Source organism: Lissotriton helveticus, chromosome 1_2 (assembly GCF_964261635.1).
Source record: "Lissotriton helveticus chromosome 1_2, aLisHel1.1, whole genome shotgun sequence".
In the NCBI taxonomy this organism is placed as follows: Eukaryota; Metazoa; Chordata; class Amphibia; order Caudata; family Salamandridae; genus Lissotriton; species Lissotriton helveticus.
In genome coordinates this window covers 252,003,290-252,030,575 of record NC_136058.1, presented here as the reverse complement: position 1 = coordinate 252,030,575, position 27,286 = coordinate 252,003,290, and the positions used below count along the sequence as shown (strand labels likewise).

The following is a 27,286-nucleotide window of genomic DNA, read 5'->3' as shown; positions in this document are numbered from 1 at the left end:
CACTCCACTGTACAGTATTCCACTGTACACTATACCAGAGAATTCTACTCTGCTTCACGGTAATCCTCTTTACGCCGCTACATTATTTGACACACTCCTTCACTCTATATAACTTCACTCTATAAACGTCTACCACTCTTCATGGAACTCTGACATTCTACTCCACTCTATCCCTGTACACTCCTCTGTTTAACTCTATACTCCACTCTATGCCCGTACACTCCAATGTACCACACTCTATTCCACTATACAACACTTTTGGATATGACACCATACTCCACTCTACTGTATGAGACCCCACTTCGATTTATAACAGTTTACTACCTATACTACGCTAGTACACTCTATGCCACTCTACGACACACCAATAAACTCTATTGTACTTTACTCTAAACTACGTTACTTCACTCGCCTCTTCTCCACTGTACAAGACTTTACCTCGCCCTATGCTACTATACAATAATCCACTCCACGCAGCGCCACCGTTTCAAACACTACTATACTCTATGCAACTTGGCCCTACAACACTGTATGCCACTCTCTGACACTTTACTACTGTCTATGCCCCTTCACTCCACAACACTGTGCTATTTAATATGCCACTGTACAGCACTACTCCATTGTATTAGTCCACTATATGACACTGGACGCAACTCTTTGTATGCCATTGCACCCCACTTTACTCCACTCTACAATGACACAGTACTCCACTCTACCCCATTGTACGCTACTCCACTCTACACCAATGCCATTGTATTCTATAACTTTGTATGCCAATCCAAAGTATCACACTATACAACACTGTACTGAACAGCGCTCCACTTTACAAAATCAACTAGACTGTATACCACTCTACTGTAGTCTACATCACTTTCCATTACTGTACGACACCCCACTACACTCTATTGTATAACACAGTACTATAGTTTATGACACACCACTCTACTCAAACACTACTCCACTCCATTGTACTCCACTCAACTATACTCCACTCTACTGCACTTCATCCCACTCTACACCAAAGTAATATACTACGCTTCCATGGGGAAGAGGGCAAATTTAGGCAATATGGTGTGAAGAAGGTCCAATATGAGCTAGTCACTTTGAAACTGAAGGAGTGGTTAGCAGACCGCAATATAAAAAAGAAATAGTATGTGCAAGAGATTTAGGTAGTATCATCTGATATTTTATTGGAATATACATGGGGACTAAATCCAAAATCTACCTGCCCCAAGAGTCCCCTTACATATTTTCCCTTTTCTACCAAAATCCCTTTCAAATAGACCCTTTCTGTGATGAAATTTAGCTTTAGTATACTTGCACTAAACCCACCAATACCCAACCACAAAGGCATGATTGCATAAATGAACAGTGGCAAAGCTAAATGTTCTCACCATCAAAACACATGTCTTGACCTACTGGCTTTGCTAATGCTTGTCTGCCTTGCCATTGGTGCTCCTGTGCACTTTAATTATTAGTTTTTAAATTACCTTCCTAAAATGGCCTTTGGTCATGTTGAAACAGTAAATTTAAACAAGCATTTGCAATGCAATAGGGCTCGCATTAGTAAAGTTTGAGGGATTATTATTGTAAATGACAAAGTTTTTATTTTTTTATTTTAACTTGTGGAAAATTCTAACTTTTGCATTTACAATGCTAATAGTGTTAATTAGTGGAAATGTGACACCTTCTGTTTGGACTACCTTAAATTATGTTGAAGTACAGTACCTGAACGTATTGTGATATTGTTTTGTACTTTTTATCTTTAGGCTGACCACTGTGCATGTCATTAACCTTTGATAGATAACAGGTCATTGTAATACAGCATGTACATTGTATGACTTTGATGTACACTTGTGTGTATTGTCGTCCGGTGGTGTGTATGCCTGGTGAAAGTGTGCACTGATGGCTGTTGATGTGTGTGTGCCTGTTGTGGGTGAGAGTTGCGCTGTATGAGTTGCATTGCGTGAGTGAGTGGCGTTTTGTGAATGAGTGGCGTTGCACGGCTGAGTGGCGTTGCGTGGGTGAGTGGGGTTGCAAATTTGCATGTGTGTGTGATTGTTAAAGAGTACACGGATATGCTGGGGTCCAGCTGGAGGGAGTACACAGACATGCTTGTGGTTAAGAGTGGCACTGCGTGGCTGAGTGGCACTGTGATGTATTCCTATAGGTTCTGTATCGATCCCCCTATTCCTGACCCTATTCTGGTTAACAAGTTAACTAGCAGCCATCCCATGAGGCAGAAAACCCCCATGATGCAGGAACCGTTATCTGATAAAGCCACACTACGGCACAGGAACGTGTTATCTGATTAGGTCATAACGCTTGCCATCTAATTAGACAAGCGATATTCCTCCAGCCCCTGATAAGGCATACGGAGTTCTCAAAACAAATCAAACCTATGACAACCTGGGAAAAACCCTGCGGCCATTGTTTTGATTTCACCGAGAACTTCAGCAAAAGAATGTGCTAACGACCAGGTCGTATGACATCCTTATTGACGTATCTATGTCCATCCTTACGTCAATCTCGGCACCTTAAAGGTATAAATATTACCGATATTGCCCTATGCAAAGACACGCGGTGGTGACGAGATCGGAGCAGCCAGACTTGCCGAAGCCCAGAGCAGAGCAGACCCCGCTGGCGCAGCCCCGCCTTCCTGACGCGCTGAGAACGAGAAGCTGCCTTTTCTCCTGCCGAGAAATCCAGCTCCGGCGCTTCCGGGTAGCCCTCGCAGGCAGCCTGGAATATCGAGACCAGAGACGAGAGATACCATCCCTCATTCATCCTAGATTCCAGGTACAGAACTGAATAACCCCTTGCAGAGAATTCTCTAGTCAGTCACTTGGCAAAACAAACTTAACTTAAACTGTAACTTTCTATTCCCGCCCACGTATTAGGCTTAGGTCAGGTACACGGGGTAGGCGTAGTTAGAAACACCAGTTGAGTACGATTAGTCAAATGTAAATGTGTATGTATTCATTTTATTCATTTTAAACCATCATATGGCTTAGAAACCATATCAATGTTTTTACAGTATTATTTTATACTTCTGCTTTTATTGTATGCACTTTACTTAACCATAAGTATTGCAATAATATCGATCCATTTCTCTTGTATGAGAAAAGAGACTGATCAATAAATAACATCTTTTATTGAACACGCCCGTCTCTTCCTTTTCTCTACAATCTGGTGAGACTAAGAATGCACGTACTGACTGAGTAAAATAAGTCGTCTTTTGTTTTCACACGACTCTAGAGATACACTCTTGATTAGGGGAGAGCAAAGTTGTCATGTTCTATGGTTGTCAGAAACTAAATCCCTTCTTGTCTATCCAGGGAGGTTCAACTCCTCCTTGCCTATTCGAGAACGTTTCTAGTGAACTCTGAGCTAGCTGGCAAAACCCAAAACTTTAAGTCTAATATCGACAGTAGTAGACCTAGTTAACGTCTGGTCTAGGCCTATACTATTGAAGGTATTATTCCAATGCGCAGAGCCTATTGGGATAATAGGAACTACACTACATGGCGCCCAACGCGTTTGGAAGGGCGATAAAACTAACGTAAGATATTTAGAGTAACTCAGTCGTGCTTTTTCACTCAGACCCCTTTTTCCCATAATACTCCAAAGACGTCTGGAGTGGGTGAAAGGTAATATCCGCCAGGCCTCGCAGGAGGAAACTCCTATGTATGGTTCTTGGTTTAGTCAACGTTGAAGGATACACTGTTCCAAAATATTGTGCATCTAATCTTTGTTTCCATAAGAAACCTGATCTGCAAACAAACTAAATAACCTTCCTGTCGGTAAAATGGGAGACAGTGATGAAGAAAGAGAGACAGTTAGGATAGCAACTGAACTCGCAGCAGCTGATAATGCACTGCAAGACACAGACCCGGATATAATACTCATCCCGGTCATCAAGAGGAAATCTATAACTTTAAAACTTATAGAAAATGGACTGACACCTAGAGGTGGCACAGTCATATTCGTGATTGAGGCACACGAATATCGGCAGACAGAGGTATATTATTCATGGATACGTTTTCCAGCAGCAAATGCTGTAACAAAGTACTTCCACTATTACAAAACAGAGGACCCTCCTAATGAGTACACTCCTTTCGAGGAGGTGGAAGTACCACTTAAATTTCAAGAGCATCTGCTCTTATTTAATGGCGCCCTAAAACATAATAATCACATCACCAGGCTCGGTCCCTTAGGTAGACCAGGAGCAACGTGGCCGGTCCTAGCCGGATACACACCACATCCAGACATCGAAAGAATGCCTGCACCAGAGCTTTTAACATAGCTAAAACAATTAATAAAATTACATAGACAATTAGTCCAATATGTGATGCGGACTTCAACAATTCAACCAGCAATAAAAATTCCACAGCTGACCCCTCACCAGGGGAACACAAATAAAATTACACCACAGAATATACAATCCTGCCTAGGTAAAGTACCAGCTAAACGGGAACAAATACCATTCTGGTTAGCACAAAAAATCACCCAAATAGAGGCGGTGTTTCCAGACACCACCCCGTTAGAAAAACACAGGATTCTGACTATCTGTCTTCCAATGGGAATCGCACCACACGTGGAGGACTGTGACACTTGGGGTACAGTCTTTGCTTCCATCTACACAAAAACGCACGGTGTTCCATCCATTTCAGTAATACCAGATGTGCTAAAACAAATTCAAGACGAATACGGTCCAGAACCCGCTTTAACTCTTGGTATGAAATTACTAAAAGACTTCAAGCAGGTCTCGGCTATATTATTAGCCAACATAAAGGGAGAAGCAGCAAACGTGGCGATCCGCCAGAGGTTAAAGGAGACAAATATAGCAGACCAACCAGCTGAAATTGCCAGAATTATAGAAAAATCCTATGAGGAACTAGGTAGAGATAGTTTAGGTGGAATACCAGTAAAACCACAACTGATTGAAAGTCCTGAAAAAATATTTTTTAATAATAATTCAACATCACAAAAGAAGAGCTGGGATGGAAACAAACAATCCAATCCTAAAGAAAAGAAATTCCAGTCCAGAGGAAGGTCTCCTCGGCGAAGAGAAAAATCTCCGAACCAAAGACACAGGTCACCCCAAAGTGACCCCTCTGGGAAAAGATATAACCTTAGAAATAGGGATAATATAAAGAAGCCTGATAGATATCAAGATTTTGATACACGTCCCTCTCAATCTTTTCAGACTTCCTCGCAGAAATCGGAAAGAAGAGGACGATCAGAACAAAGAGAAGAGCACGCCAAGTCCAAAGACAAGGAACCTGCTCATCTAAAAAGAAATTACAATTTCCAAAAAAGAAGGTAGCCAGTATCAAGGTAGTTAACAATGCCGAGAATACTGAGGACACAACTGAAAAACGGAGAATGGGCTCAGACAATGCTAGACAGCGCAGCAGAAGTGAGCATAGCTCGCAAAGTCCTTATGAATCTTCTGGAGACAGTGGACACGAATGAATATCTTCAAGTGGAAACTGCAGACACCAGAGTTAGCAAACCTCACAAAATATATGAAATAACTTTACGTATAGAAGGGGATAAGACTAGAAAAATAAGGGGACTATTTTGGGATAATCTCTCCAAGGGCTATGACATCCGTCTAGCTGAAAAAGACTGGCCACCAGAGTTTGTCAGGGAGTGCCCTCATGGCGAAGAAATAATTATGCCTGCCTTCTCAAATCATATCCCAATTCATAAAAAATACACACTTGCCAGAAAGTGGGCAGTAGCTCAAGCTCCTGCTTTATATAAAAATCATGTAGGATGGGATGAGGACTCTCCTCCTCACAAAATCCAGTTAAAATCACAACCTACTGCACAAAGACAGTACCCAATTAAGCAAGAAGCTAAAAAACAGGTAAAAGAAATCCTAGATCAATTAGAATACCAGGGGGTGATTGAAACTTGCACCTCACAAATGAACAACCCTTTGTTTCCGGTCTCCAAACCAGACAATTCATATCGTCTAGTTTTGGATTACCGACACCTTAACTCATGTTGCAAGACTTTTGCTGTGCAAAACTCGCATAGTGCTGCACTAATGAATAACATAGTGCGCAAAAAATACAAAACAACATTAGACATCTCTAATGGATTCTTTTGTCAAAACATAGCACCAGAGAGCAGATATTTGTCTGCATTCTCAATAAACGGCACTCAAAAACAATTCTGTCGGTTAGCCCAGGGGTACAAGAATAGCCCAGGGGTATTCTCAGCGAGAGTAACAGAATTACTACAAACATATGATGACGAAGCATTATCTTATGTCGACGACATATACTTAACAGATGATGACTTGGATACTCACTTGAAGAGAGTGAACACCATAATACTTGGGTTCGCAGCAGAGGGTTACAAATTCAACTTTAAAAAATCCAGAATTGCCCATCTAACAGTCCTGTTCTTAGGATACGAATTATCAAGTGAAGGCAAAAGCCTGGCTGACAATTTCCTAGAGAAATGTGCCGTACTCCAAGCACCTAGAACACTAAAAAACCTACAGTCAATTCTAGGCTTCCTAAATTTCGGAAGAACATACATTGCAAATTACGCAGAAAGGGTCAAACCCCTTTATGATCTAATAAAACCAGATTTTAAAAGAACCAATTGGACTCAAACACACACAGAAATTTTGAGATCCTTACAAACAGACATGTTAATTAAAACAAAATTAGAAACACGTGATAACACACGCAATCTTGTGATTCGAGTCATCCCAGGAAGATGCGGATTCACATACCTGACCTCTAATGAGGGAGAAAAGGTACCAATTGCATTCAAATCACACTTGTACACAGAAGCTGAAAAGAAATTCAGCGTTAAGGAAAACATTGTTCATGCAGTTCAAACCGCAATAGCTAGAGAAAAAGATCAAGCGGACGGTAGACACATCACAGTCAGAACAGCAGAATCAGCCTTTGAGGCATTAACAACACCGTGTAATTTACCAACAACAACATTGAATCCGGAATGGATACAATGGGTGAATTCAATTACAACGGACAAAGTATACTACTACTTTGATCCAGAACTAAAGGATTTGAAAAATCTAGAATATGAAAGAACATTCCCTCTGCCTATCGACATTCTGCCCTTACGACAATACGCTTGTGTAATCTATACAGACGGACATGCTCAACCCTCCGTCTGGGGAGAACAAGCATACAACCCAACATGTGAGATTACAAAAGAAGTGTGGCGCGGAGGTAAACTAAGACCTTTATTAACAAAAACACACTCAGTAGAAACTAATTCAGAACAACAGACTGAAATAATAGCATTGAAAATGGCGCTAGATAATGCGGATCGCGAATTCCCGACACTTATAGTGTCCGATTCATATTACTGCGTCAAATTATATATCAACGTTTTGCAGACATGGATTCAAAACAGTTACAAAGATGACACGGGTGCAACAATAAAGCAAAAACTGCTTTGGGAACAAATAGCTCTTTTACAAAAAGAACTACCAAAGACTCACGTGACACACTCACTGAGTCATCAGCGTGATGGCGTTCACGTTGCAGGGAATTCATTGGCTGAGACAGCCACAGCGGTAGCAACTAAATCGGCTTCCGTAGCTCGAAAAAAGCGTACCGTGAAGTATATTGACGGTGAAACAATACTGGCGGTGAAAACGTCATCAAAAGGCGACTGCTCAGCGCTACCGATCAACTATCCACTCAATTATACATACCTAATCGATGCAAACTCCGTCACTTTTGCTCGAATCCCTGGAGTGGGGGATAGAGTGATTCCAAACATGGACAGGAGAAACTTGTTAATAGCAGACGCACATATGGGCGAGGGTCTCAGACACCTCAAACTAAAAGATTCTCTGGAAGAATTACAATCAAGGTACTGGTGGCCAGGCATGAGCCTGCATCATACCATTTTTGTAAAGAACTGCCCAAACTGTAACAGAAATCGCAGTGGTGAGAGAAACGGTGTAATACCGTGTCGTTTCACTCCAGAAAAGACCAACAGTAAGAAGCAAAGCGTCCGATTAACATATACAGGCTAGTTTCCACTTATAATGTAGATCATCAGCACTCGGCTGACGTCTGGACTGTTATACAAAGATTTGCGAGTCTAAATGGCATATACGCTAAGAGCATGCTACGTTTGACCATTGTTTTCAATCTGGCCCTCCAGCCTGAGGGGAAACATGGCCAAGTGAGCATAGCACAGCGGGACTCTTATCACTTCCTTCCTGAGGGATACGGGATGGTGTAAAGAAAAAACCAAGGCATAAAGCTATCTATAACAGAAAGGATATTAGGTTCGGGAGCTGGGTGGGTCAAACATCTAATAAGTGTCCAACGTAGTCTAAATAACTTGCCAAGAAATTCTCTGAAGGGATTCAGTCCGTACGAATTATTATTTGGAACTAGGATGTTAGTCTTAGATCTCGACAGTCAGACTTCAGTGGTGAAGGAAAAAAGCTTTGATATCAAAGATCGTTTGGCTGTTTTGCAGGACTTAAACGAAACAAGAAAAGACCTGAGCAACATAAAGTTGAAACAGCAGCCAACAACCACTGAAGAATCACCACCTGTCCCAGCAAGACTTGTCTGGAGTCCAAAAGTCGGGGATCTAGTCAGAGAAAAGATCGCGGTAAAGAAGGAATTTGGGCCTTCTTACAGAAAAGCAGTTCCTGTCTTGTCTGTCAACGGGACAAGATCAGTTGTACTACCGCCGCTTGCTGGTAAAAAGGAGAACCGAGTTGTATCCATCGACCTGGTAAAACCACAACATGTGGCCGATAACAAATAGTAGGCCAAGTGGACTCCCGAGAAGTAGTAGAACACCAAGATTTGCTACTAACACAGAGGTTCAATCTAAGAGGCTAATCACATTCGAAACGCCTACAGAACTACAACAAGGACTATGCAACAATGCAATGGAACTTAGACCTCTGAAAACCCAAATAAAAACATTTAGCAGAGACACACCAATCTATAATGAAGTAACAAACGACTATGCAAGAAACAGTAATCCTGAAGTAATTGGAACAATTGACAGAACTACATCCGGCTACTTCATAAACTTCGATGATTCCTCTGAAGGCTTCACTGAATCAAAAACACAGCCATCAACAAAAACCTTTAAAGATAAAGTTAAAGTACTTTTGAAACAACTGAAAGAAACATATCTAATTTCTCCATGGATTGAATTTTGGGTGGGTTTTGGTGCATTTATCCTCATACTTTGGCTCATCATGGTACTAACTTTGGGACGCTTCATTGAGGGAAAATATGCTAAAATGGACACAGCAAGTCAGAAAATCAACTTGATCCTCAAACCACACACATCTTCACACGTCGAGAAAAGAGAACTTTCTTCAGTCAACTTCACAGCCAATCCTATACCGGGTGGGGTAGCATGGGACAAAACTGACTACGAAATTTATGGTCCGGTTGAAATCCTGAAATATCCACACCAAATTAAGATCTCGTTGAGTGACTTTGTAAAACCAAGCTCATTTGCTGATGATTGGGACTTTGAAAGTATAAATAATATGATGTCTGACTTAGTGATGTCTGCTAAATTTACCAAACATGATTATTTGCAGGGTTCGACAAATTATGATAGTATGTACTGTTATAACCACTATGGTAACCATTTTCTACATAGATCTGCACAACCTAGAAATGTTTTAAATTATAATCAATGGGAACATTGTGCAACCCCTCCAAAAGGAAGCTCAAGAACCGTTTATGACAAATATTCATACTTTTCAGGTTTTAACACAAGTAATGCCGAAACATTTTATTTCAAATTGTCAAATAAGACAGGGACAAAGACCATGATAACAAACACGAAATTGATATATTCAGACTCATTCTTTGAACAAATGAATACTTTTGGTTTTGATTATTGGGACAAAAATGTTGAAGTAAAAAGTGTTTGGGGTACAAAAGAATGGCAAGTGCAGGGTATAGAATCTTTGTTTAGAGCCTGCATGATCCCAGAACAAATTATATTTTTAAATGACACTGTTCAACAAACTACCTGTCTTGGCCTAGCCAAAATCAAAGACTTAAATAAACCGCCTATTCCAAAACCAACAATGAACAGCAATAGCTCTACAGATGAAGAGATAGACGTAAATTATGTATTAAACCAAAACAGAACACATCCTGATTGGAAACAGTGGTTGATCTGGCCCACAGATACTAATAACTGTCAAAACAGATTCCTGAACAAAACACAGGGGTTCAAAATGACCAGGCCAGACCCTAGATATTCCCAAAGACAACACCCAGGGATAATAACCACATACAGTGTGGGCAAATTATGCCTTCAGTGGCTACAAACTTCCACACTGGCAGAAATTAAGCAACACCTAACTTTACTTACTGATGGTGCTGACTTGCGTGATTTCATTATGGGACCGCGCAAACAGCGTCAGAAACGTTTCATAGCAGCCTCTGTATATGCAGCATACAACGAGGCCTGGAAGGTGACTCAAATTGAGACAGCAGAAAGAATACGGGAAATTGACCGTATTCATTTGGAAAAATCACTTTCTGTAGTGGACAATGGGTTAATGACTCTGTCCTCCAGAATTTTTTCTCTGGACAGCATTGTGTCTTCAGCAATCGACATAATATCGCAAGACTTACTGTTGTTACAACACGGTCAGTCTCAATTGCGTTCTATTGTACAGCTTGGCTGGACGTTACAAAATCTGCGTTCAGGCTATGTGCCTTGGCGTTTAATCAACACAACGTCACTATTCAATATCTTTAACCTTACTGATAAACAAATCAGTATGGCACAAAAGGGTGCTGATTATACAATCCTGAGCATTGAGAAACTCGAGAGATTACCAGTGACAATGTCAGAACGACCTGTCAGTGAATGGATAATACATGGGATAATTAATATTCCAATATCAACCTTCAGGTTTCAATACTGCCAAAAATATATACAGGCTGGCATGTACGAAAAATTGGGAAAGGGGTACATTAAAACAACATGGAACCTGCCCTATTCACATGCATGTGTCAGTAATAAAGGACAGAAAGTGTTTCTTAGTGGCAATAATTGTGCAATGTCACTGAGCGGTACACTTCTGTGTAACGGAATTAGTTTGCATGGAGCCTGTGAAGGGAACTCAAATAACCTTTCATGTCACCAGCTAGGCGCTCCTGCAACAGAGATAGAACCATTCTTTCAAAGACTCTATAATGGGAGTTACATTCTAATTGTAGATCGCAGATGTTGTAGTCTTATGCCCGGGACTCCTTATCTCGTAACTACGACTGCGAAGGTCAAGTGCTGTGGACGCTTATTGTTCCCCAGCTCCCTTCCAGACAGGGAGGCAAGGGCATGGCCCAACTTGAAAATTACTTCTATTCGAATAGATACTTTAAGCAGAATGAAAACAGTGCTTCTTCAGACGCCGACCAGACTCACGTCATCAAAAGAAACGTATGATCTCCTAGTCGCAAGGACGACTGCAGAGATTCACTCCTTATCAACTAATTCCCCCATACATTTCGCAGAAATCCTGAATGAAATCTTAAATATTTCTGATACCAGTGGAGTCTCAAAAGTATTTAAGACAGTATTTTCGATGGCATTAACACCATTCAAAGCCATACTGGGTATTTTTCCAGATTTCGTCCATTCGATTTTTGGCGGACTTCCCCTCATTTTGGGACTAATTGCAGGAATCCTATTCTTAGTCCTCATATTTCGTTATGGCAAACCATGTCACAGACAAAACACCTGCGACAAGGGAAGAAACAATCCTAGCCATTGGATACCGGGACCGGATATCAAAAATCCTGGGACTATCCCGGCTTAGGGACCTGAACATGACTTGGTTTCTTTCATTTCGACCAATGTGGCATTGATGTGTTTTACCTGTATTAAGGTGCTTGCTATGCGGAGAAGAATGCGTGTTAGACACCTGTCTGACTCTACAATCAGATGCGCCAATGGATGCAGAAACATTGTTGAGTCCAATAAAGGCTCATGCTTTGTGCTGCCCTCAACGGCTACCAATCCTGATGACGGCATTCGTGGAAGCTTCACCACTACGATTAAGGGGTAGTGAAGTTCAAGATGAAAGCAGCATTGATCAGGTACGACCTTCTGTCAGCAATCCTAATCAAAACGTCAATGGAAACAATCATGCGCACGAATGCATGGTTACATCTTTTTCCGAGTTAGTGGAACTCTCCCAGGAAGCTGTTGACAGCTTTTTCGACAGTCTAAATGATATGATGTTCTCACCAGAGCAGAAATAGAGACTTTTGAGCAAGCTCGCACACAGCGTTGCCTGAATTTGGCCTTCAACTAGAAAAGCAAAATACCATGAACAATTTTCCCTCCAGTTCACGGACAGCAATTTTTTCAGCAGCCGCAGAATATTTTTGCATATTTTTCGGGACACTATCTTCTGCTTAAAGTAAGAACTATTCTTAGAGAACTAAAATTTCTAATTTTAGATAAGTTTATAGACATTAGCTGCCCGCTGGTATGTTCATAATTATTTTATTCTGTGATGGAATGGTCTCGAAACTTTTTTCTGTATTAAGAGCCATTTCATGTGTAAATTCTCATATACAAGTTAGTGATAATGTATAGATATGCGTGATTACTTTAGCAGTATTCTACAGCTTGAGTGCATATATTACATGTGACTGTTTTTTCCGTATATTTGATAATTTCAAAAATGCATTTATGTATTTTGGGGTGGTAAGGTATACACGATACTCTACAGTATGTTTTTACTATGCATAGATTCGTAAATATGTCCATAGTTAGCGTGGAGTGGGTGTGATGTATTCCTATAGGTTCTGTATCGATCCCCCTATTCCTGACCCTATTCTGGTTAACAAGTTAACTAGCAGCCATCCCATGAGGCAGAAAACCCCCATGATGCAGGAACCGTTATCTGATAAAGCCACACTACGGCACAGGAACGTGTTATCTGATTAGGTCATAACGCTTGCCATCTAATTAGACAAGCGATATTCCTCCAGCCCCTGATAAGGCATACGGAGTTCTCAAAACAAATCAAACCTATGACAACCTGGGAAAAACCCTGCGGCCATTGTTTTGATTTCACCGAGAACTTCAGCAAAAGAATGTGCTAACGACCAGGTCGTATGACATCCTTATTGACGTATCTATGTCCATCCTTACGTCAATCTCGGCACCTTAAAGGTATAAATATTACCGATATTGCCCTATGCAAAGACACGCGGTGGTGACGAGATCGGAGCAGCCAGACTTGCCGAAGCCCAGAGCAGAGCAGACCCCGCTGGCGCAGCCCCGCCTTCCTGACGCGCTGAGAACGAGAAGCTGCCTTTTCTCCTGCCGAGAAATCCAGCTCCGGCGCTTCCGGGTAGCCCTCGCAGGCAGCCTGGAATATCGAGACCAGAGACGAGAGATACCATCCCTCATTCATCCTAGATTCCAGGTACAGAACTGAATAACCCCTTGCAGAGAATTCTCTAGTCAGTCACTTGGCAAAACAAACTTAACTTAAACTGTAACTTTCTATTCCCGCCCACGTATTAGGCTTAGGTCAGGTACATGGGGTAGGCGTAGTTAGAAACACCAGTTGAGTACGATTAGTCAAATGTAAATGTGTATGTATTCATTTTATTCATTTTAAACCATCATATGGCTTAGAAACCATATCAATGTTTTTACAGTATTATTTTATACTTCTGCTTTTATTGTATGCACTTTACTTAACCATAAGTATTGCAATAATATCGATCCATTTCTCTTGTATGAGAAAAGAGACTGATCAATAAATAACATCTTTTATTGAACACGCCCGTCTCTTCCTTTTCTCTACAATCTGGTGAGACTAAGAATGCACGTACTGACTGAGTAAAATAAGTCGTCTTTTGTTTTCACACGACTCTAGAGATACACTCTTGATTAGGGGAGAGCAAAGTTGTCATGTTCTATGGTTGTCAGAAACTAAATCCCTTCTTGTCTATCCAGGGAGGTTCAACTCCTCCTTGCCTATTCGAGAAAGTTTCTAGTGAACTCTGAGCTAGCTGGCAAAACCCAAAACTTTAAGTCTAATATCGACAGTAGTAGACCTAGTTAACGTCTGGTCTAGGCCTATACTATTGAAGGTATTATTCCAATGCGCAGAGCCTATTGGGATAATAGGAACTACACTACAGCACTGCGTGGGTGAGTAGAGCTGCGTGGGTGAGATTGGCGTTGCGTGGCTGAGTGGCGTTGTGTGGCTGAGTGGACTTGCGTGGGTGTGATTTGCGCTGCGTAGGTGAGAATTGTGCTGCGTGGGTGAGAGTTGCGCTGTATGAGTTGGGTTGTGTGAGTGAGTGGCGTTTTGTGAATGAGTGGCGTTGCGTGGGTGAGAGTGAAGCTGCATGGGTGAGTAGCGCTTCATGGGTGAGTGTGGCGCTGCGTGGGTGAGTAGAGCTGCGTGGGTGAGATTGGCGATGCATGGCTGAGTGGCGTTTGTTCATATTAGCCGTTTTTGAACAAGAAATACTTTATTTAGGTGCTTGAAGCAAATGGAGGACAAAGAACTAACTGTGACTCTCGAGGTGCATTTCATTAGTGCGCACTGTGGTTACAGCAGAGCCGGGAAGCGAGGCAGGGCCTGCGGCCCTGAATAAGTGACGGGAGTCCAGTAGCATGTGGTTACAGCAGAGCCGGGAAGCGAGGCAATAAAAGGGTGCACGGATTAAGCGAGGCAGGACCTGCGGCCCTGAATAAGTGAAGGGCGTCCAGTAGCATGTGGTTACAGCAGAGCCGGGAAGCGAGGCAGGGCCTGCGCCCTGAATAAGTGACGGCGGGGGGCGGGGCAGCGGAAGCCTTTGATCGTAGCTTCAATTGTGGATGTGGCAGCGAAGCCTTTGATGTGCCAAATGCTGCTGGCAGGGGGAAGGATCGTGCAAGCTCGTCCACGAGGAGCTTGTCACGTGATTCTATTTCTCGTGAACTGTTGGGAATCCGGCTTGAAGAGAGCCAATCAGCTGCCTGAATAGAGCCTTTGGGGAAAGACGCAGATCAGCGACATAAGGGCTCACCCCGGTTTTCTATTTCTGCGAAATAGAAAAGGGGTGAGCCCTAAAAATGACAAAATGGGCGCCGGTGTGTAATGTAAAAAAAAGAAAATGGGGAGCAGGATGACAGAGCAGTGGAGGAGTGGCAAAGAAGCAGAAAGAGCATTGGAATTTGAAAGGGAATAAAGTGAAGAGCAAGGAGAGCTTAATGAAAAATAAAAAAGGAGTCCTTTCCATTCAGCAGCAGTCGTAACAACTCATCCAGTCAGAAGCAGTGCAAAACAGCAGTGCTACGGTGGTGGACAAATATAGAAGTGAGGCGTAAAGTATAGGAATAAGGAGGAAAGAATTTGAATAAAGAGCAGAGAAATGACAGATAAGACATCCAACCAGTCATAAGCAAGGGGCTTCTCCAAAGTCCCCTCTTTGTTCTGTTTTGAACACAATTGGTCTTCGACAGCTAAAACTGTTTGTAGATGAGCCCCAGGAAGGGGTATATCCATTGGCCATGGATCAATTACTCATTTTATTTTCAGATATTGCTGTTACATTTTGCCTGAACTTTGCCACAATGAGAACTGAAACAAACTACCTTTAATCTATCACAGTAGATCCACTGTAATTTGCCTTTTCTTTGTTTTTTTTCTATAGCACTGCCGGTTTTGAAACTCCAGTACAGGGCATGAAGACAGGTAGGTCAATTGCAATTGCTTACTTTTGAATACAAATGCTAATTAAAAAATGCACTGATCTGGTTGTCTGAAGTGGTCATGTGGGTGGATTGATACAAATAATAACTATTTAGCATTACTAAGCCACAATGGTAATGGAAATATAAATCCCATGCTATGTAGTGGAATTTATATTTCGGCGTATGTGATATCGGTCACCGTTGTGACTAAGTAACCTGTCTGCCGGTATCCAAATCAGACATTCGTTCTTTGGCACGCTTCATGTACTTTGTACTAATTCTATTCAAAGAATGAGCTACTGATCTTAATATCATCGAGATCACAAATAACCCAACACAAAAATATCAACAGTGTGCACCCAAAGTTGTGTTCCAGCATCACAACAGAAAGTAAGAATTGGGTGACCACTAAGAAAGGAGGCTGGTGACCCGATCATAATTTAGCGGTGGGTTACTACATCACAAACGTGGCAGATGTGCCATCCGTCTTAATAAAAGTGCCATAGGATATATTGCACTTATAATAAGGCAGACAGGATATGTGCTACCTGTCTGCCAAACTTCAAATCAGGCCCTTAGTCACTTAATTTTTGCAAACTCTGCAGGAATCTGTATCTACATATAGGTCAGGTTTACAGGGCATTCTGTATACATTTTCACAGACTCATATATTAGCCCAAGCCCAATATTATGAAATCAAACCTCTTGCCTAATTCTTGCATTCACAAACAGTCAGATTCCTAATGGGTGGTCTAGTTAGATGACTGACTTATAATTGTACCTCACAAAACTGTAACCTGCACTTAAGTCACAATATGTGAAAGGCCAGGAAATGCAAGCAATACACAACTAGTCAGGCTACTGACTCATGATACGAGTACGAAGTCATAGCTGTCAACTTAAGCTGTTTCGGTCATTATTCCTGAAGATGTGTCTGAGCACTGTTCAGCAAAATCCTTTGAAAATGTGGTGAACATCTACTAGAACTAGGGGCTGATTTAGAGTTTGACTGAGAGCGCACTCCACTGCAACGGTGCCAGAGTGACTACTCTTCCAAAGTCACAATCCGCCATCCCAATTTAGGGGACTCGAGATTTGATTGGGAGAAGTACCTCAGGATGTCAGGGGTAATGTCCTCCCCTATACTGATGGAGTACCCTCTGTCCGCCATTGTCACAATCAACCCCTTAATAGTGATTCACAAATAAGTTTCAAGACATTTCCTATTTTTTTCAGTACATCTTAATTACATTTCAAAAATATAGGATGCAATGTTTCTAAAAGTGTGGGAGAATACACCAGTTAACGTTTTAGAAAATCAAATATTAAATCAAACTTGTTTACAAAATTGTACCCCAAATACAAGGATGCAAAATAACGCATATACTATGCACAGAGTGGGCTATCATTATCAGTTTCTTTTCTAAATACCATCCAGTAACCTATTTCCTCTAATATAGGTAGGTTTCATATGTGTATGTCACAACGCTTTCTAAATTAAGTAAACACTTGTAAATCCCCATCATCTTACATGTGTTGTGCTTTACATATTTTTTTGTGAATCAGGCCCTAAATTCCCATTCTGCAATTCAAGCCATAGCAGATCCAAATTATAATTGTTGGCAACATCAAATATGTATGATTTTACGTATATGGAATCATATGGAGCAAACTTGGCTAAAAGCAAATAGAACATTGTACAAAACTGAGAGTTTTGGAAGGGGTACATCCGTGAGCTCATCGAACAAAGGTGTATATGTGGATGAAGTATTTTTTTTAATTAGGGTTTTCAGTTCATTACTGAAGAGGAGTGAGAAACTTGTCAGGTCTATGTAAGGAAGGAGTTAAAGGTCCTAGGAGCACATCTAAAGAGGTCCTGGCTTCCTTCCTTCCTTTCCTAAATTTTGATATCGTGAGCCTGGTGCAATTGCTGTTGAGAGCTTTATGTAGGCCACTGGATACATTGATCGCCCAAGATGTGCCTGAGTCTACTAATTTAATGGAGCAGCTTTAAATGTGATATAAGAAAGCAGAGGGAGTCAAAGGACATCTTATAGCTGGGTAAGGGTCTGTCAAGTTTCCTGAGATTCTTCATCACTAATTAGCAATGTAAAAAATTCTCTTCAAATGGGTCAGGTATGAATCTGGGGAAATGCCTTTATAAGGCAGGTTAAGCTCGGTCAGTCATGAATCTGGATGATGGATAGGACTAGGGCATGCACAAATGTCTGCTTCAGGGATGAAAGCTTTCACTTTGCATGGCATGATGTCTTGGTGTCTTTTTTTGAGGTCTGTAGTCTGAAGTTGGTGGTATTTTCACTATGCAACTCTTGTAGAATTGAACAAATGTAGCATGTGGCAGGCAAGGTTGGTCACTGAGAGGCATTACTAGCACATCGGTTGTCACTGGCAATTAGCACAGGATTTGTCTTCATGTATGTGAGCTTGCAAAAACAGGTCTTGTTGGTATTGAGGCAATCTTCGTCCTGTAATTTTCTGATGTGATATTCATAGAGATATAATTGACATCAGCATTCTGAAGAACCTTGATGCCCCTGATGAAAATTGAGGGCTCCCTTGAGCCCCTTGATTTCTATGCAGAGGTTAAAGGTTATTGCCAATAAGAAAGATACATTAGGCAGGTCGGACTGGGAAACAAAATCGGCCCTGGCAAACTGTTCGGCCGGCCCCCGTGAGGTGGGGGAAGGGAGGAGGTCAGTCTGTTTGCTAGAGCTGGTTAGTGTCAATTTTGTTACAGCCGGCCCCACTAACAAAAATGGGCCCCACTCTGAGGGCCCACCAGGGAAAAGCCTGGTGCCTGCTACGGCCAGTCTGGCCCTGACCGTAGGGCGCTGGGTGTGTTACAGGGATGTGGGCTGATCTAATTGGACTCATATGTGTGAGGTGGGATCTGATGTTCAAGTAGAATATGTTTGAATGATAAACAATACTTTCAAAGATCATTTTTGGGACCTGATGCAGAATGATATAAAAAACTGCAAAGAGATCCAGCAGGATTATGTGGCCAGGTTTACTATTGTTGATTCGGAGCATGGTATTGACTACTTGGATGGTGGTTGTACTCCGTGCTGCACTGGCATATAAATCCAGGTTTGGAGTCTTGAGGATGGTGGTGTTCTTTATTTGTCCATGGATTTAAGTGTCATCTACCTTTTTATCGATCTTACCAAACAGTAATTGGTGTGTGATCTGTCAGTGGTTGGGAAAGCTATCAAAGTCCATCTTTGGTTTCTGTAGGAGGGGCAATATTTGTCTTGCCTTGAAAGAGATGTGGAACATGATTTGCTTGAGGAAACCAACCATAACATTTTTTTACAGGGCAATTGGACTCTATTAAAGAGAACATGGATAGATTCATAGAGGGGGGCCACCAAAGGTGTTCATTGTGGTAGCTTGATGCCTGGGAAATTGAGTTACTACAATGTAGGTGAAATTGAAAGCTGTGGAGGCTAAGATCAGTTTTAAAGCCAGCAGAGTGGACACATTTTGCAAAGGGCAAGAACTAAATGGTAAATTTATATCAAATCTCAATAATGTCGAATAGATGCTATATCAAAGTTGGAGAACAAGTTATAACAACTAATCAAAGAGCTGGAAGCAGCTATCCTGCAAATCCTGTGGATCCCTAGCCTTTCAGAGAAATAACAACTTACAGAGCTATCTTTAGTAATAGGATTGTTATCTCCAATTGATGATTTGCGCATTCAGAAACACATTTAGAGGTAAGGTGAACTCTGTATATTTGAATAGATCCTTACAAGGGAGCAGACAACTTTAAAAAAGAGTATATACATAGAAAGGCACTAGGGTGCTGTCCTTTTCTGCTGTAATCTTTGATGCTAAGGAGAATGCTTTTGAGAAAACACTTGGAGCTTATGGACCTAGAGTTATACATCAAGGAAGGGTGGCTGTAGTCACCTAGAATGAAGTTGTCCAGGGATTACAAGATCATATCAAGAAAAACCAGAGCACACATGAATATAATTCAAAGGTAGTGAAGGTATGAACCATTCTGTCCTATTTGGGAAAATCTTGTTCTTAATTTTGCCTTAAGCATACAGGCTATTAATGCATTCTGATGGTCATTTCTGAAAAGGAGATGGACTGCAATACTGGGATTTGATTGTTAAATGTTCTTTGGATCAAACCCACCACAACTATCAAGACATTAGCGCAGACCAAGGTAATCACTGTGTAAAGTGGAATCTGTTCCTGTGAGTCAATAGAAACAGCTGCTGCAATGAAAAACTACAGCCTACTACACAAATGGTTGTGGGAAGGCGGAGACTCCTAGCAACAGGAAGTTCCGGCATGGGTGTGCTCGCTCATCAGTGATCATAGCAAAGACTCATTTGCATGTGGATAGCCACATAAAAAAAATCCGATCCTGCCCACTATTGCCATGAGTTTCAAGTAATGGATCAAGATTACCTTGTTGGTGGTAATGGGGCATACACAGTTAAGGATCAGACCACCAATTCCTGGTATAATTTGTGTCTTGTAGGTAATACAAGTCTTTTTAGGATTGGAGCCCTATCGTGAATGAGCAGCTGTGATTTTGACCACACAATGTGCTGAACATGCCATTCGTTCGAGCACCATGTGATGCTAACTGATACACCAGTGCTGAGATGATGACAGGGCGCATAATTGTAGTAGGGGGTAACAGAGTTCACTATATTGTGTCAGCTGCACTATGGATGACAGTTATGATAATAGGGCATGCAGAGGTGGAAAATAGGGTGTCAATGTTATTCTCCATGTGAAGAAGCAGTGAAGTCTCACAAGACTTACGTTAATTCAGTAGCATTAATGCACCACTGTTGAATCTTGATTGAATCTTAATCACCAAGGTGCATGCCACGTAGAGAAGTCTGTTTGGGTACCATCCTCTCTCTGGCATAAAGTCACAGAACAATCCCCTCATTGTGACAGAACCATGCACCCATCCTCTGCCTATGGGAGACTTTCCACCCATGAGCTCAGTTGACCACTGTTAGACCCAGCGTTTTTCAGCTGGCAGGGACGCATCAAAGCCAGGCAGAATACACCATCCTATATAGGAAGAGTATATATGTCCAATACCCTGTGCTCATCTTTGGGTAGCTTGACACAGAGCAGTGAGGCTTATCCTCAGTGTCAAAATGTAAAGTATTGACACAACCCCTAACCTTGCATCACACTGGGTATTCTACTAAATCCAAGCGATCCCTCCCACATCAAAGGCAACAGAAACATAGATGTAGGCTGTTCAGAGGTATTCCACTTTCGTGCTAACACCTTAGCATAAAACACAGCTTTCCAACATCCCGTACAGTTGTAATGGTCAAGCAATCACAGGTTTTGGCCCCCACTTATCGTAACAGGAAGGCCCCTTCGAGGTCTGCAGTTTACCTTAAGCCCCTAGTTTATGGCTTTTTCACAGGAATGCACAGATGTAGCTGTCCCTCCCAGCACCCAGATGTGGATTGGAGACAGGCTAACAGGCACACAGAACGAGCACAAATTGCCCACTTCCCAAAGTGGTATTTCCACCATAGTAATGTCGAGTCGACTCACACCACCAGAGAAGATTTGCCATTACTAACTCATCAATATCAAACACTATACTGCCATTATTCTGTAGGTAGGCAATCCAGCGCAATATCCTTTCCACAGATCCCTCACGTCGATCCAATGTGAGAAGGAGGCCCCATCATACCGAACCCACCATCCAGTGCCATTCACTACCAGTGCATGTATTGCACACATGCATATGCCCTACTTCTTCCCGACACCGCACCCTTCCCATATAGCGAGAGACATGCAGAACCTCTGCAAGTAGCTTTTTAAATGCCAAGCAGAGAAATAATAACCTGCACACTCAGGCCCCGCCAGGGCAAACCTGTGGCACGTTTGAAGAACCACCTCCGTTGATGGCACAACCAGTGCTTTAGCCGAAGGAGGGACATTTGAGTTACATGCACTATGCATATGTCTTAGCCCCTAGACAAGGGACTTACAGTGAACTCAAATCACCAGTATGTATATGACAAGCACAGCGTTTTGGCACTGAATAGCAGTGTCAAAGGTGCTCACAGGCCTAAAGCTTGCACATAGATCAGCGGAAAACCGGGAGGGCCAAAACCAAGATGTCGAGGGAAAGCACTCTAGACAGGCTCATTTCCAACAAGCACCATACAGAAATGACTGAGTAGTCAGGAAAATTAACAGCTCATACCTTTGTTTCCCTTTTTCTCATGCAGTGGGTAGCTATATTTAACTGTTAAAAGATTTCTGTGTTGCTGGGGCCATTTAAGCAATTAGCATGATGATAGCTTTTGGTATCTCACTAATACCCATAACAGATTTGAAATAAAACGTTTTTAGGATTTTGTTCTACTTTGGAATTGAGGAGTAAGCAATTAAAAATGTTTTTTAAACAATAGAAATAATTACACATGTATTAAAGGTATGTTTGGTTACTAATTACAAGTTTCTAAAATGTATTTGCAATATTTGCTTTCTTAAAACTCTCTACTTAATAAGCACATTTTATAATAGATATATTTCAAAATATTTCATTTGGTTAAAACAATATTTGCATTGCATTTCAATTGTGTATTTACTCAAATAAAATAAATAGGTTAAAAGATATAACACCTTAAATTTACTTTTGACAGGTTAGTATCACACAGAAGATCTTTCTTAACTGATTTTAAAGATTGGTTTATAAACTTGGATTTGTTGTTTAAAAAGCTAAATGGTAAAACTACACATATTTCAATGCCTTATGAAATGAAGTGTCTCAAGCCATGTTCTGTATTAATTATTTCCTCAGCGTATATTATATCACCACAGCTAAAACAATTTGTCATCACACCTTGCCCTGACAAACTGCATTACTGATATATACATTTCTCAGAAGAAACTCGATTGGTAGTTTTTTAGTCACACAGTGCATCAGAAACTTCTAGTCATCCAATAAGGTGGGTTTTCTTCTTTAGCATAAATTAGGCACAAGTGTGGATCTGTGGTTTTCTTGGCTAGAATCACTTGCAAAGAGGTATAGCTTAGCCAGTGAGATCCAGGGGGTGTGTATCTCAAATTTCCCAACTAACAAAGAGGAAAAAGCCAACAGAGACGTATCAGACCAAACTCTGGGCACCCAGGTCCAACTACCAAGACAAGAATGCACTTGTTTGGGGGTCAAACCCCAGACAGCCCCCCCCGCACCCCCCCTCCCGAAGCTCCTCCCCTGCTTGTAAATGTAGGTGAACAATCAAAGACTCATAGATTTGTAAGCATTCACTGAACCTTTTCAGTACATTTTCCACCCTAAAAATACATCACTTTCCGTAGCTGGAAGGGGAACTGAATAGCCAGATATTTCATGTGGGTGCACAGAAAGGGAAACCATATTTCCCCATCGGAAAAGCAACAAAAGTTATTTGTGCTAATGCGCAGCTGGGTTACATTTCCTTATGCAGAATTTGAAATTCAACATGCATATATATCAAACATTTGAGTGCTTGTGGTAAATAAATAATTAATTACCGGTTCTATTTTTCAGGATACTCTAATAACAGATAGCTCAATAAATAAGAGTCAAGATTCGAGGTAGCTGAAGTATACAGGCTTTAATCAGGCATAAAAGGACAGGAACAGGACAGCCTGCATGGGAATAGGATGGCAGCTGCCGGGGGCAGGATCTGGGAATTGGCTGGCTTTTAATAACAGTGCATTAATATATATACTAAAAACAATTACATTGCATTCAATACAGTAGGCGTAGCAGTAGGCGGAGTTTGTAGCAGTCGCGAAAGATAAGGCATAAAGTGGGTGTAACAAGAGGTGTGTACAGGGCGTATACATAGACATGTGATGCAAACGTAACAGAATATGTCATAAACGGGGCGGAAACATGGAGGGGGCTACCTGAGCAGCTGGGACCTCTAACCTAGTGGTGCGCGTAAACTGGCAATGACGTGTTACCAGGGAGAACTGTGGGCTATGACTTCTGCACTAGAAGAGGAGACGAAAGTCTGGAGGGTCAGAGCGACATGTACCTAGGCATATCTAGTATCTGGTGTTTATAGTACATGTTGATAGAATCCAAAAGTTATCAGGGTAAAGGCTAACAGACACTAAGACTGGTGCATGCATTATTCTAAATGTATTGCATGTGCGAGGAATATTCTATGAATATGAATACAGTATTTCTCTTACATGGAGACATAAAGGCTAGACCATGACGGAAACTATTGATGCGATTCAGTAGCTTAGGAATGCAGAGAAGGAGGGCTGGACTGATAACTAGAAACATAACATACTCTTGGCAGACTGGGAGGCAGAGCCAGGCCTAGCCGGGCACTGCGAGGCATGAAAGTAAGTGAAGGGTCAGGGATACAGGTGGGGGCTGTATCGCTCCTCGGAGAGGGTTCAGGAAACAGGAGCTGAATCTGAGTCCGGGCCCTTTTGAGGCCTAGAAACGGGGACAATTCAATGAATTAACGTGCACACTGTAAAACGTGGCAACGTAGCTTTACATAGGCCTGATATTCGTTATATTCACGAAAACTGGAAACTGGCATACTAGAGATGGACACAACTGTAATTGCCTCTTTAATCGATCAGAGGGGAATACATGCATATCGATCATGCACATATAACATAAGATGGGGAACACGTAGGCACATATGACATGGCAAAATTTACTTTTCCACATTCCCTCCTTGTGCCCTACGTTTCCATCAGGAAACATCAATATTCATGATACCATCTATCATTTCATATAGCATCATTTGCTCGTCTCGAATTGTCTTGGAACGGGACTTAGGACTAGGAATACAAGAGGTAGCACAAATGCCGCAAATCGCAGGGCCACATTGTATACAGAGGCAGCAACTGAATAGGATCATTACTGCAATACCTAGAAATGACAATACTTTCCATCCCCAGGCAGATATGATACTCCAGAGCCAACCGGACCATGTCCAGGTGCCTGGATTCTGGTGTATCTGATGGGCAATTTTATGAAGTCTGGTTATAGCTGAATAAACAGACGGCGCGTTATTAGGAATAAAAATGCAGCAACTAGATCCGATGACTCTACATGCTCCTCCTCTATCGGCCAGTATGACGTCAAGAACGAGACGATTTTGGAGCACGACAAATCTCATAGCAGATTGCTCTTCGGTTAAGTTACCTAGAGCAGAAGTAGTCTCATTCACTACTGCTTCAAGGGTTCTGGTTAGTCTACGTATTAACTTACTATTCTGGATAGGTCCTATAAAGAAGAAGAAACCTTTATTGAAATCTTGATATTGTTCTAGAGTAGTTTCAGTTTGATCGACAATCGGGGACTCAATCTCCCTTCTATGTCTGACCTGTACTAGATGTGTGTTTCTATGATAATCAGATGGGGCTAGAAAAACTGGTGGCAGTAGGAAGGCAATGTAACATGTTCCATCCCAATCGAGGGGCAGACGAACATATGCGGTCTGACCACAAACAAAATAAGAATGACGTGATGCTTTGAAAATAGATTTCCCACTGTCACTATACTTGACAATAGTAGTACAATCACTATGTCCTACATGTGTGGAACCATTCTTTCTGACACATAATTCGCCTTTGACTGGTAGTACTGAAATAGCAGGTAAGTCTGGAGTAGTATCAGACTGAACATTCAATACCATAAAATTCGAAGAATAATTACCTAAATTATATACTTCATTTTCTAGATCTAACCCTGTTCTATGGGGGAGACCTTGCTTGTCTGGAAAACATGTTCTATTCAGAAGGGACATATCATTTGAAGATGACGTTAACATGGACCATGCTCCACACAAACCATTATGTGAAAACGGATAAGGAAAGAGTGGCAGAACTCCCTTCGGTGTCTGGAAAGGGGGGAGTCGACCACACACCCAACAATTAGTGGCATTGCTGGTCTGGTGTGAATAGTGTAACATTCTAATGAATGTATTATTTCTCATAGCAAGACGATAGGATAGCTCGTGAGGAGGCAGATCACTAAATGTGTGCTCTACTGTAGCATTAGAAAACTTATTTACATGTGAACTTGGAAAACATAAATGTAATGCATAACTTGTGCAGGTAACCATCAAACTTAAAAACAATAAGAAACTTAGAATAACGATACATCTTATAGAGTTTTGACTAACTCTCTCACTATGGGGGTCTATCTCATACATGTCAGATACCTGTCTAACCGTTTCACCCGAAAGGGACTTAGACAATTAAACTGGCTGACTTATTTTACTAGACCGGAGCTTTAACTTATACTCCTGTTGCGGAGTTTTCTCTAACAGGGGAGGCTTGAATTCAGAGTCAATTTTTAGGCAGTCCTTAGAAATGTTCTTGGCAAATGTTTTTATACGCAATCCATGGAATTTCTTGATGTGGGACATATGTACCCAGCCTTTGCGGCCCTCCAACTTCACGGCCGTGCGGGTGGTCAGAAGAACTAGTCGTGGCTCCTTCCAACGAGGCTCCAGTGGACTTGAACGATCAAAATTGCGGACCAATACGAGGTTTCCTGGAACGATTTCATGCGGTTTCACCTCGGTATTGTCTGGAAATGCGGCGGCAACCTGTGAACGACAAGAGTGTAGGGCAGACATCAAGGAAGCTAGGTAATCTGTCAGCATATTACTGGAAACATCTGTAATACTTCGGGGTCTAGGTGTACCCCACATGTTTGGGGGGCGGCCGAATACGACCTCATAAGGGGACAGACCTGATCTGGAATGTGCGACCATTCTCATGTAGAATAAAGCAACTGGCAGGGCAACTAGCCAGTCTACACCTTTCTCTTTACATGTCTTAGCAATACGGATTTTCAGGGTTTGATTATGTCTCTCTACGAGACCGGCTGCTTCAGGATGGCGCACACAATGGAACTTCCACTGGTACCCTAACAGAAGGGAAACATGTTTCATTAACTCGGATGAGAATGGCTGGCCGTTATCAGAATACACGACCCTAGGGAGTCCATAACGGGGAAAAAATTCACGAACCAACTGCTTGGCAGTGGTCGCTGCTGTGTAATCTGGAACTGGATATCCTTCTGTCCACCTGGATAAAGCGCATACAACTACAAGGACATACTTGAAACCTCGACATCGCTCCATCTGAATATAATCCATCTGGAGGACTTCAAAAGGGTGGTCAGGAGGTTGGAATCCACCTTGTTCCACCGGGACACTTTTACCTGGATTGAACTGGCTTGGCTGCAGCTCGTAAGTGCTTGTTGAACCAAAGGTTCTGTATACTGTCTAACATGGCTTTTTCTCCTAGATGTGCTGGACTATGTGCGGTATTGATAATGACTTGAACCATAGAGTCGGGGAGAAACCATGTGGCTTTTCCCTTCGTCAACCATCCCTGATCTGTCTGGACCCCTCCTTGTTCGGACCATTTCTTGATTTCTTCAGGAGTAGCATGTAACTGTATGTCTATGACATCTTGTGTAGGGTCCTTAACTGTCATACATGTAATCGGATCTGGAGTAAATGTCTGTGTCTTG

General features: G+C 41.8%; 1 protein-coding gene across 3 annotated transcripts in view; it reads left to right on the top strand.

The window, feature by feature from the left end:
- The window catches only part of LOC144800563 (vitamin D3 hydroxylase-associated protein-like), a 345,205-nt gene that overhangs the window by 197,332 nt on the left and 120,587 nt on the right, over window positions 1-27,286 (top strand). For all 3 annotated transcript variants that reach the window (XM_078671690.1, XM_078671691.1, XM_078671689.1), the window contains exon 6: window positions 15,693-15,733. In XM_078671690.1, the coding sequence (XP_078527816.1) occupies window positions 15,693-15,733 (41 nt within the window). The remainder of the gene's footprint in view (window positions 1-15,692; window positions 15,734-27,286) is intronic.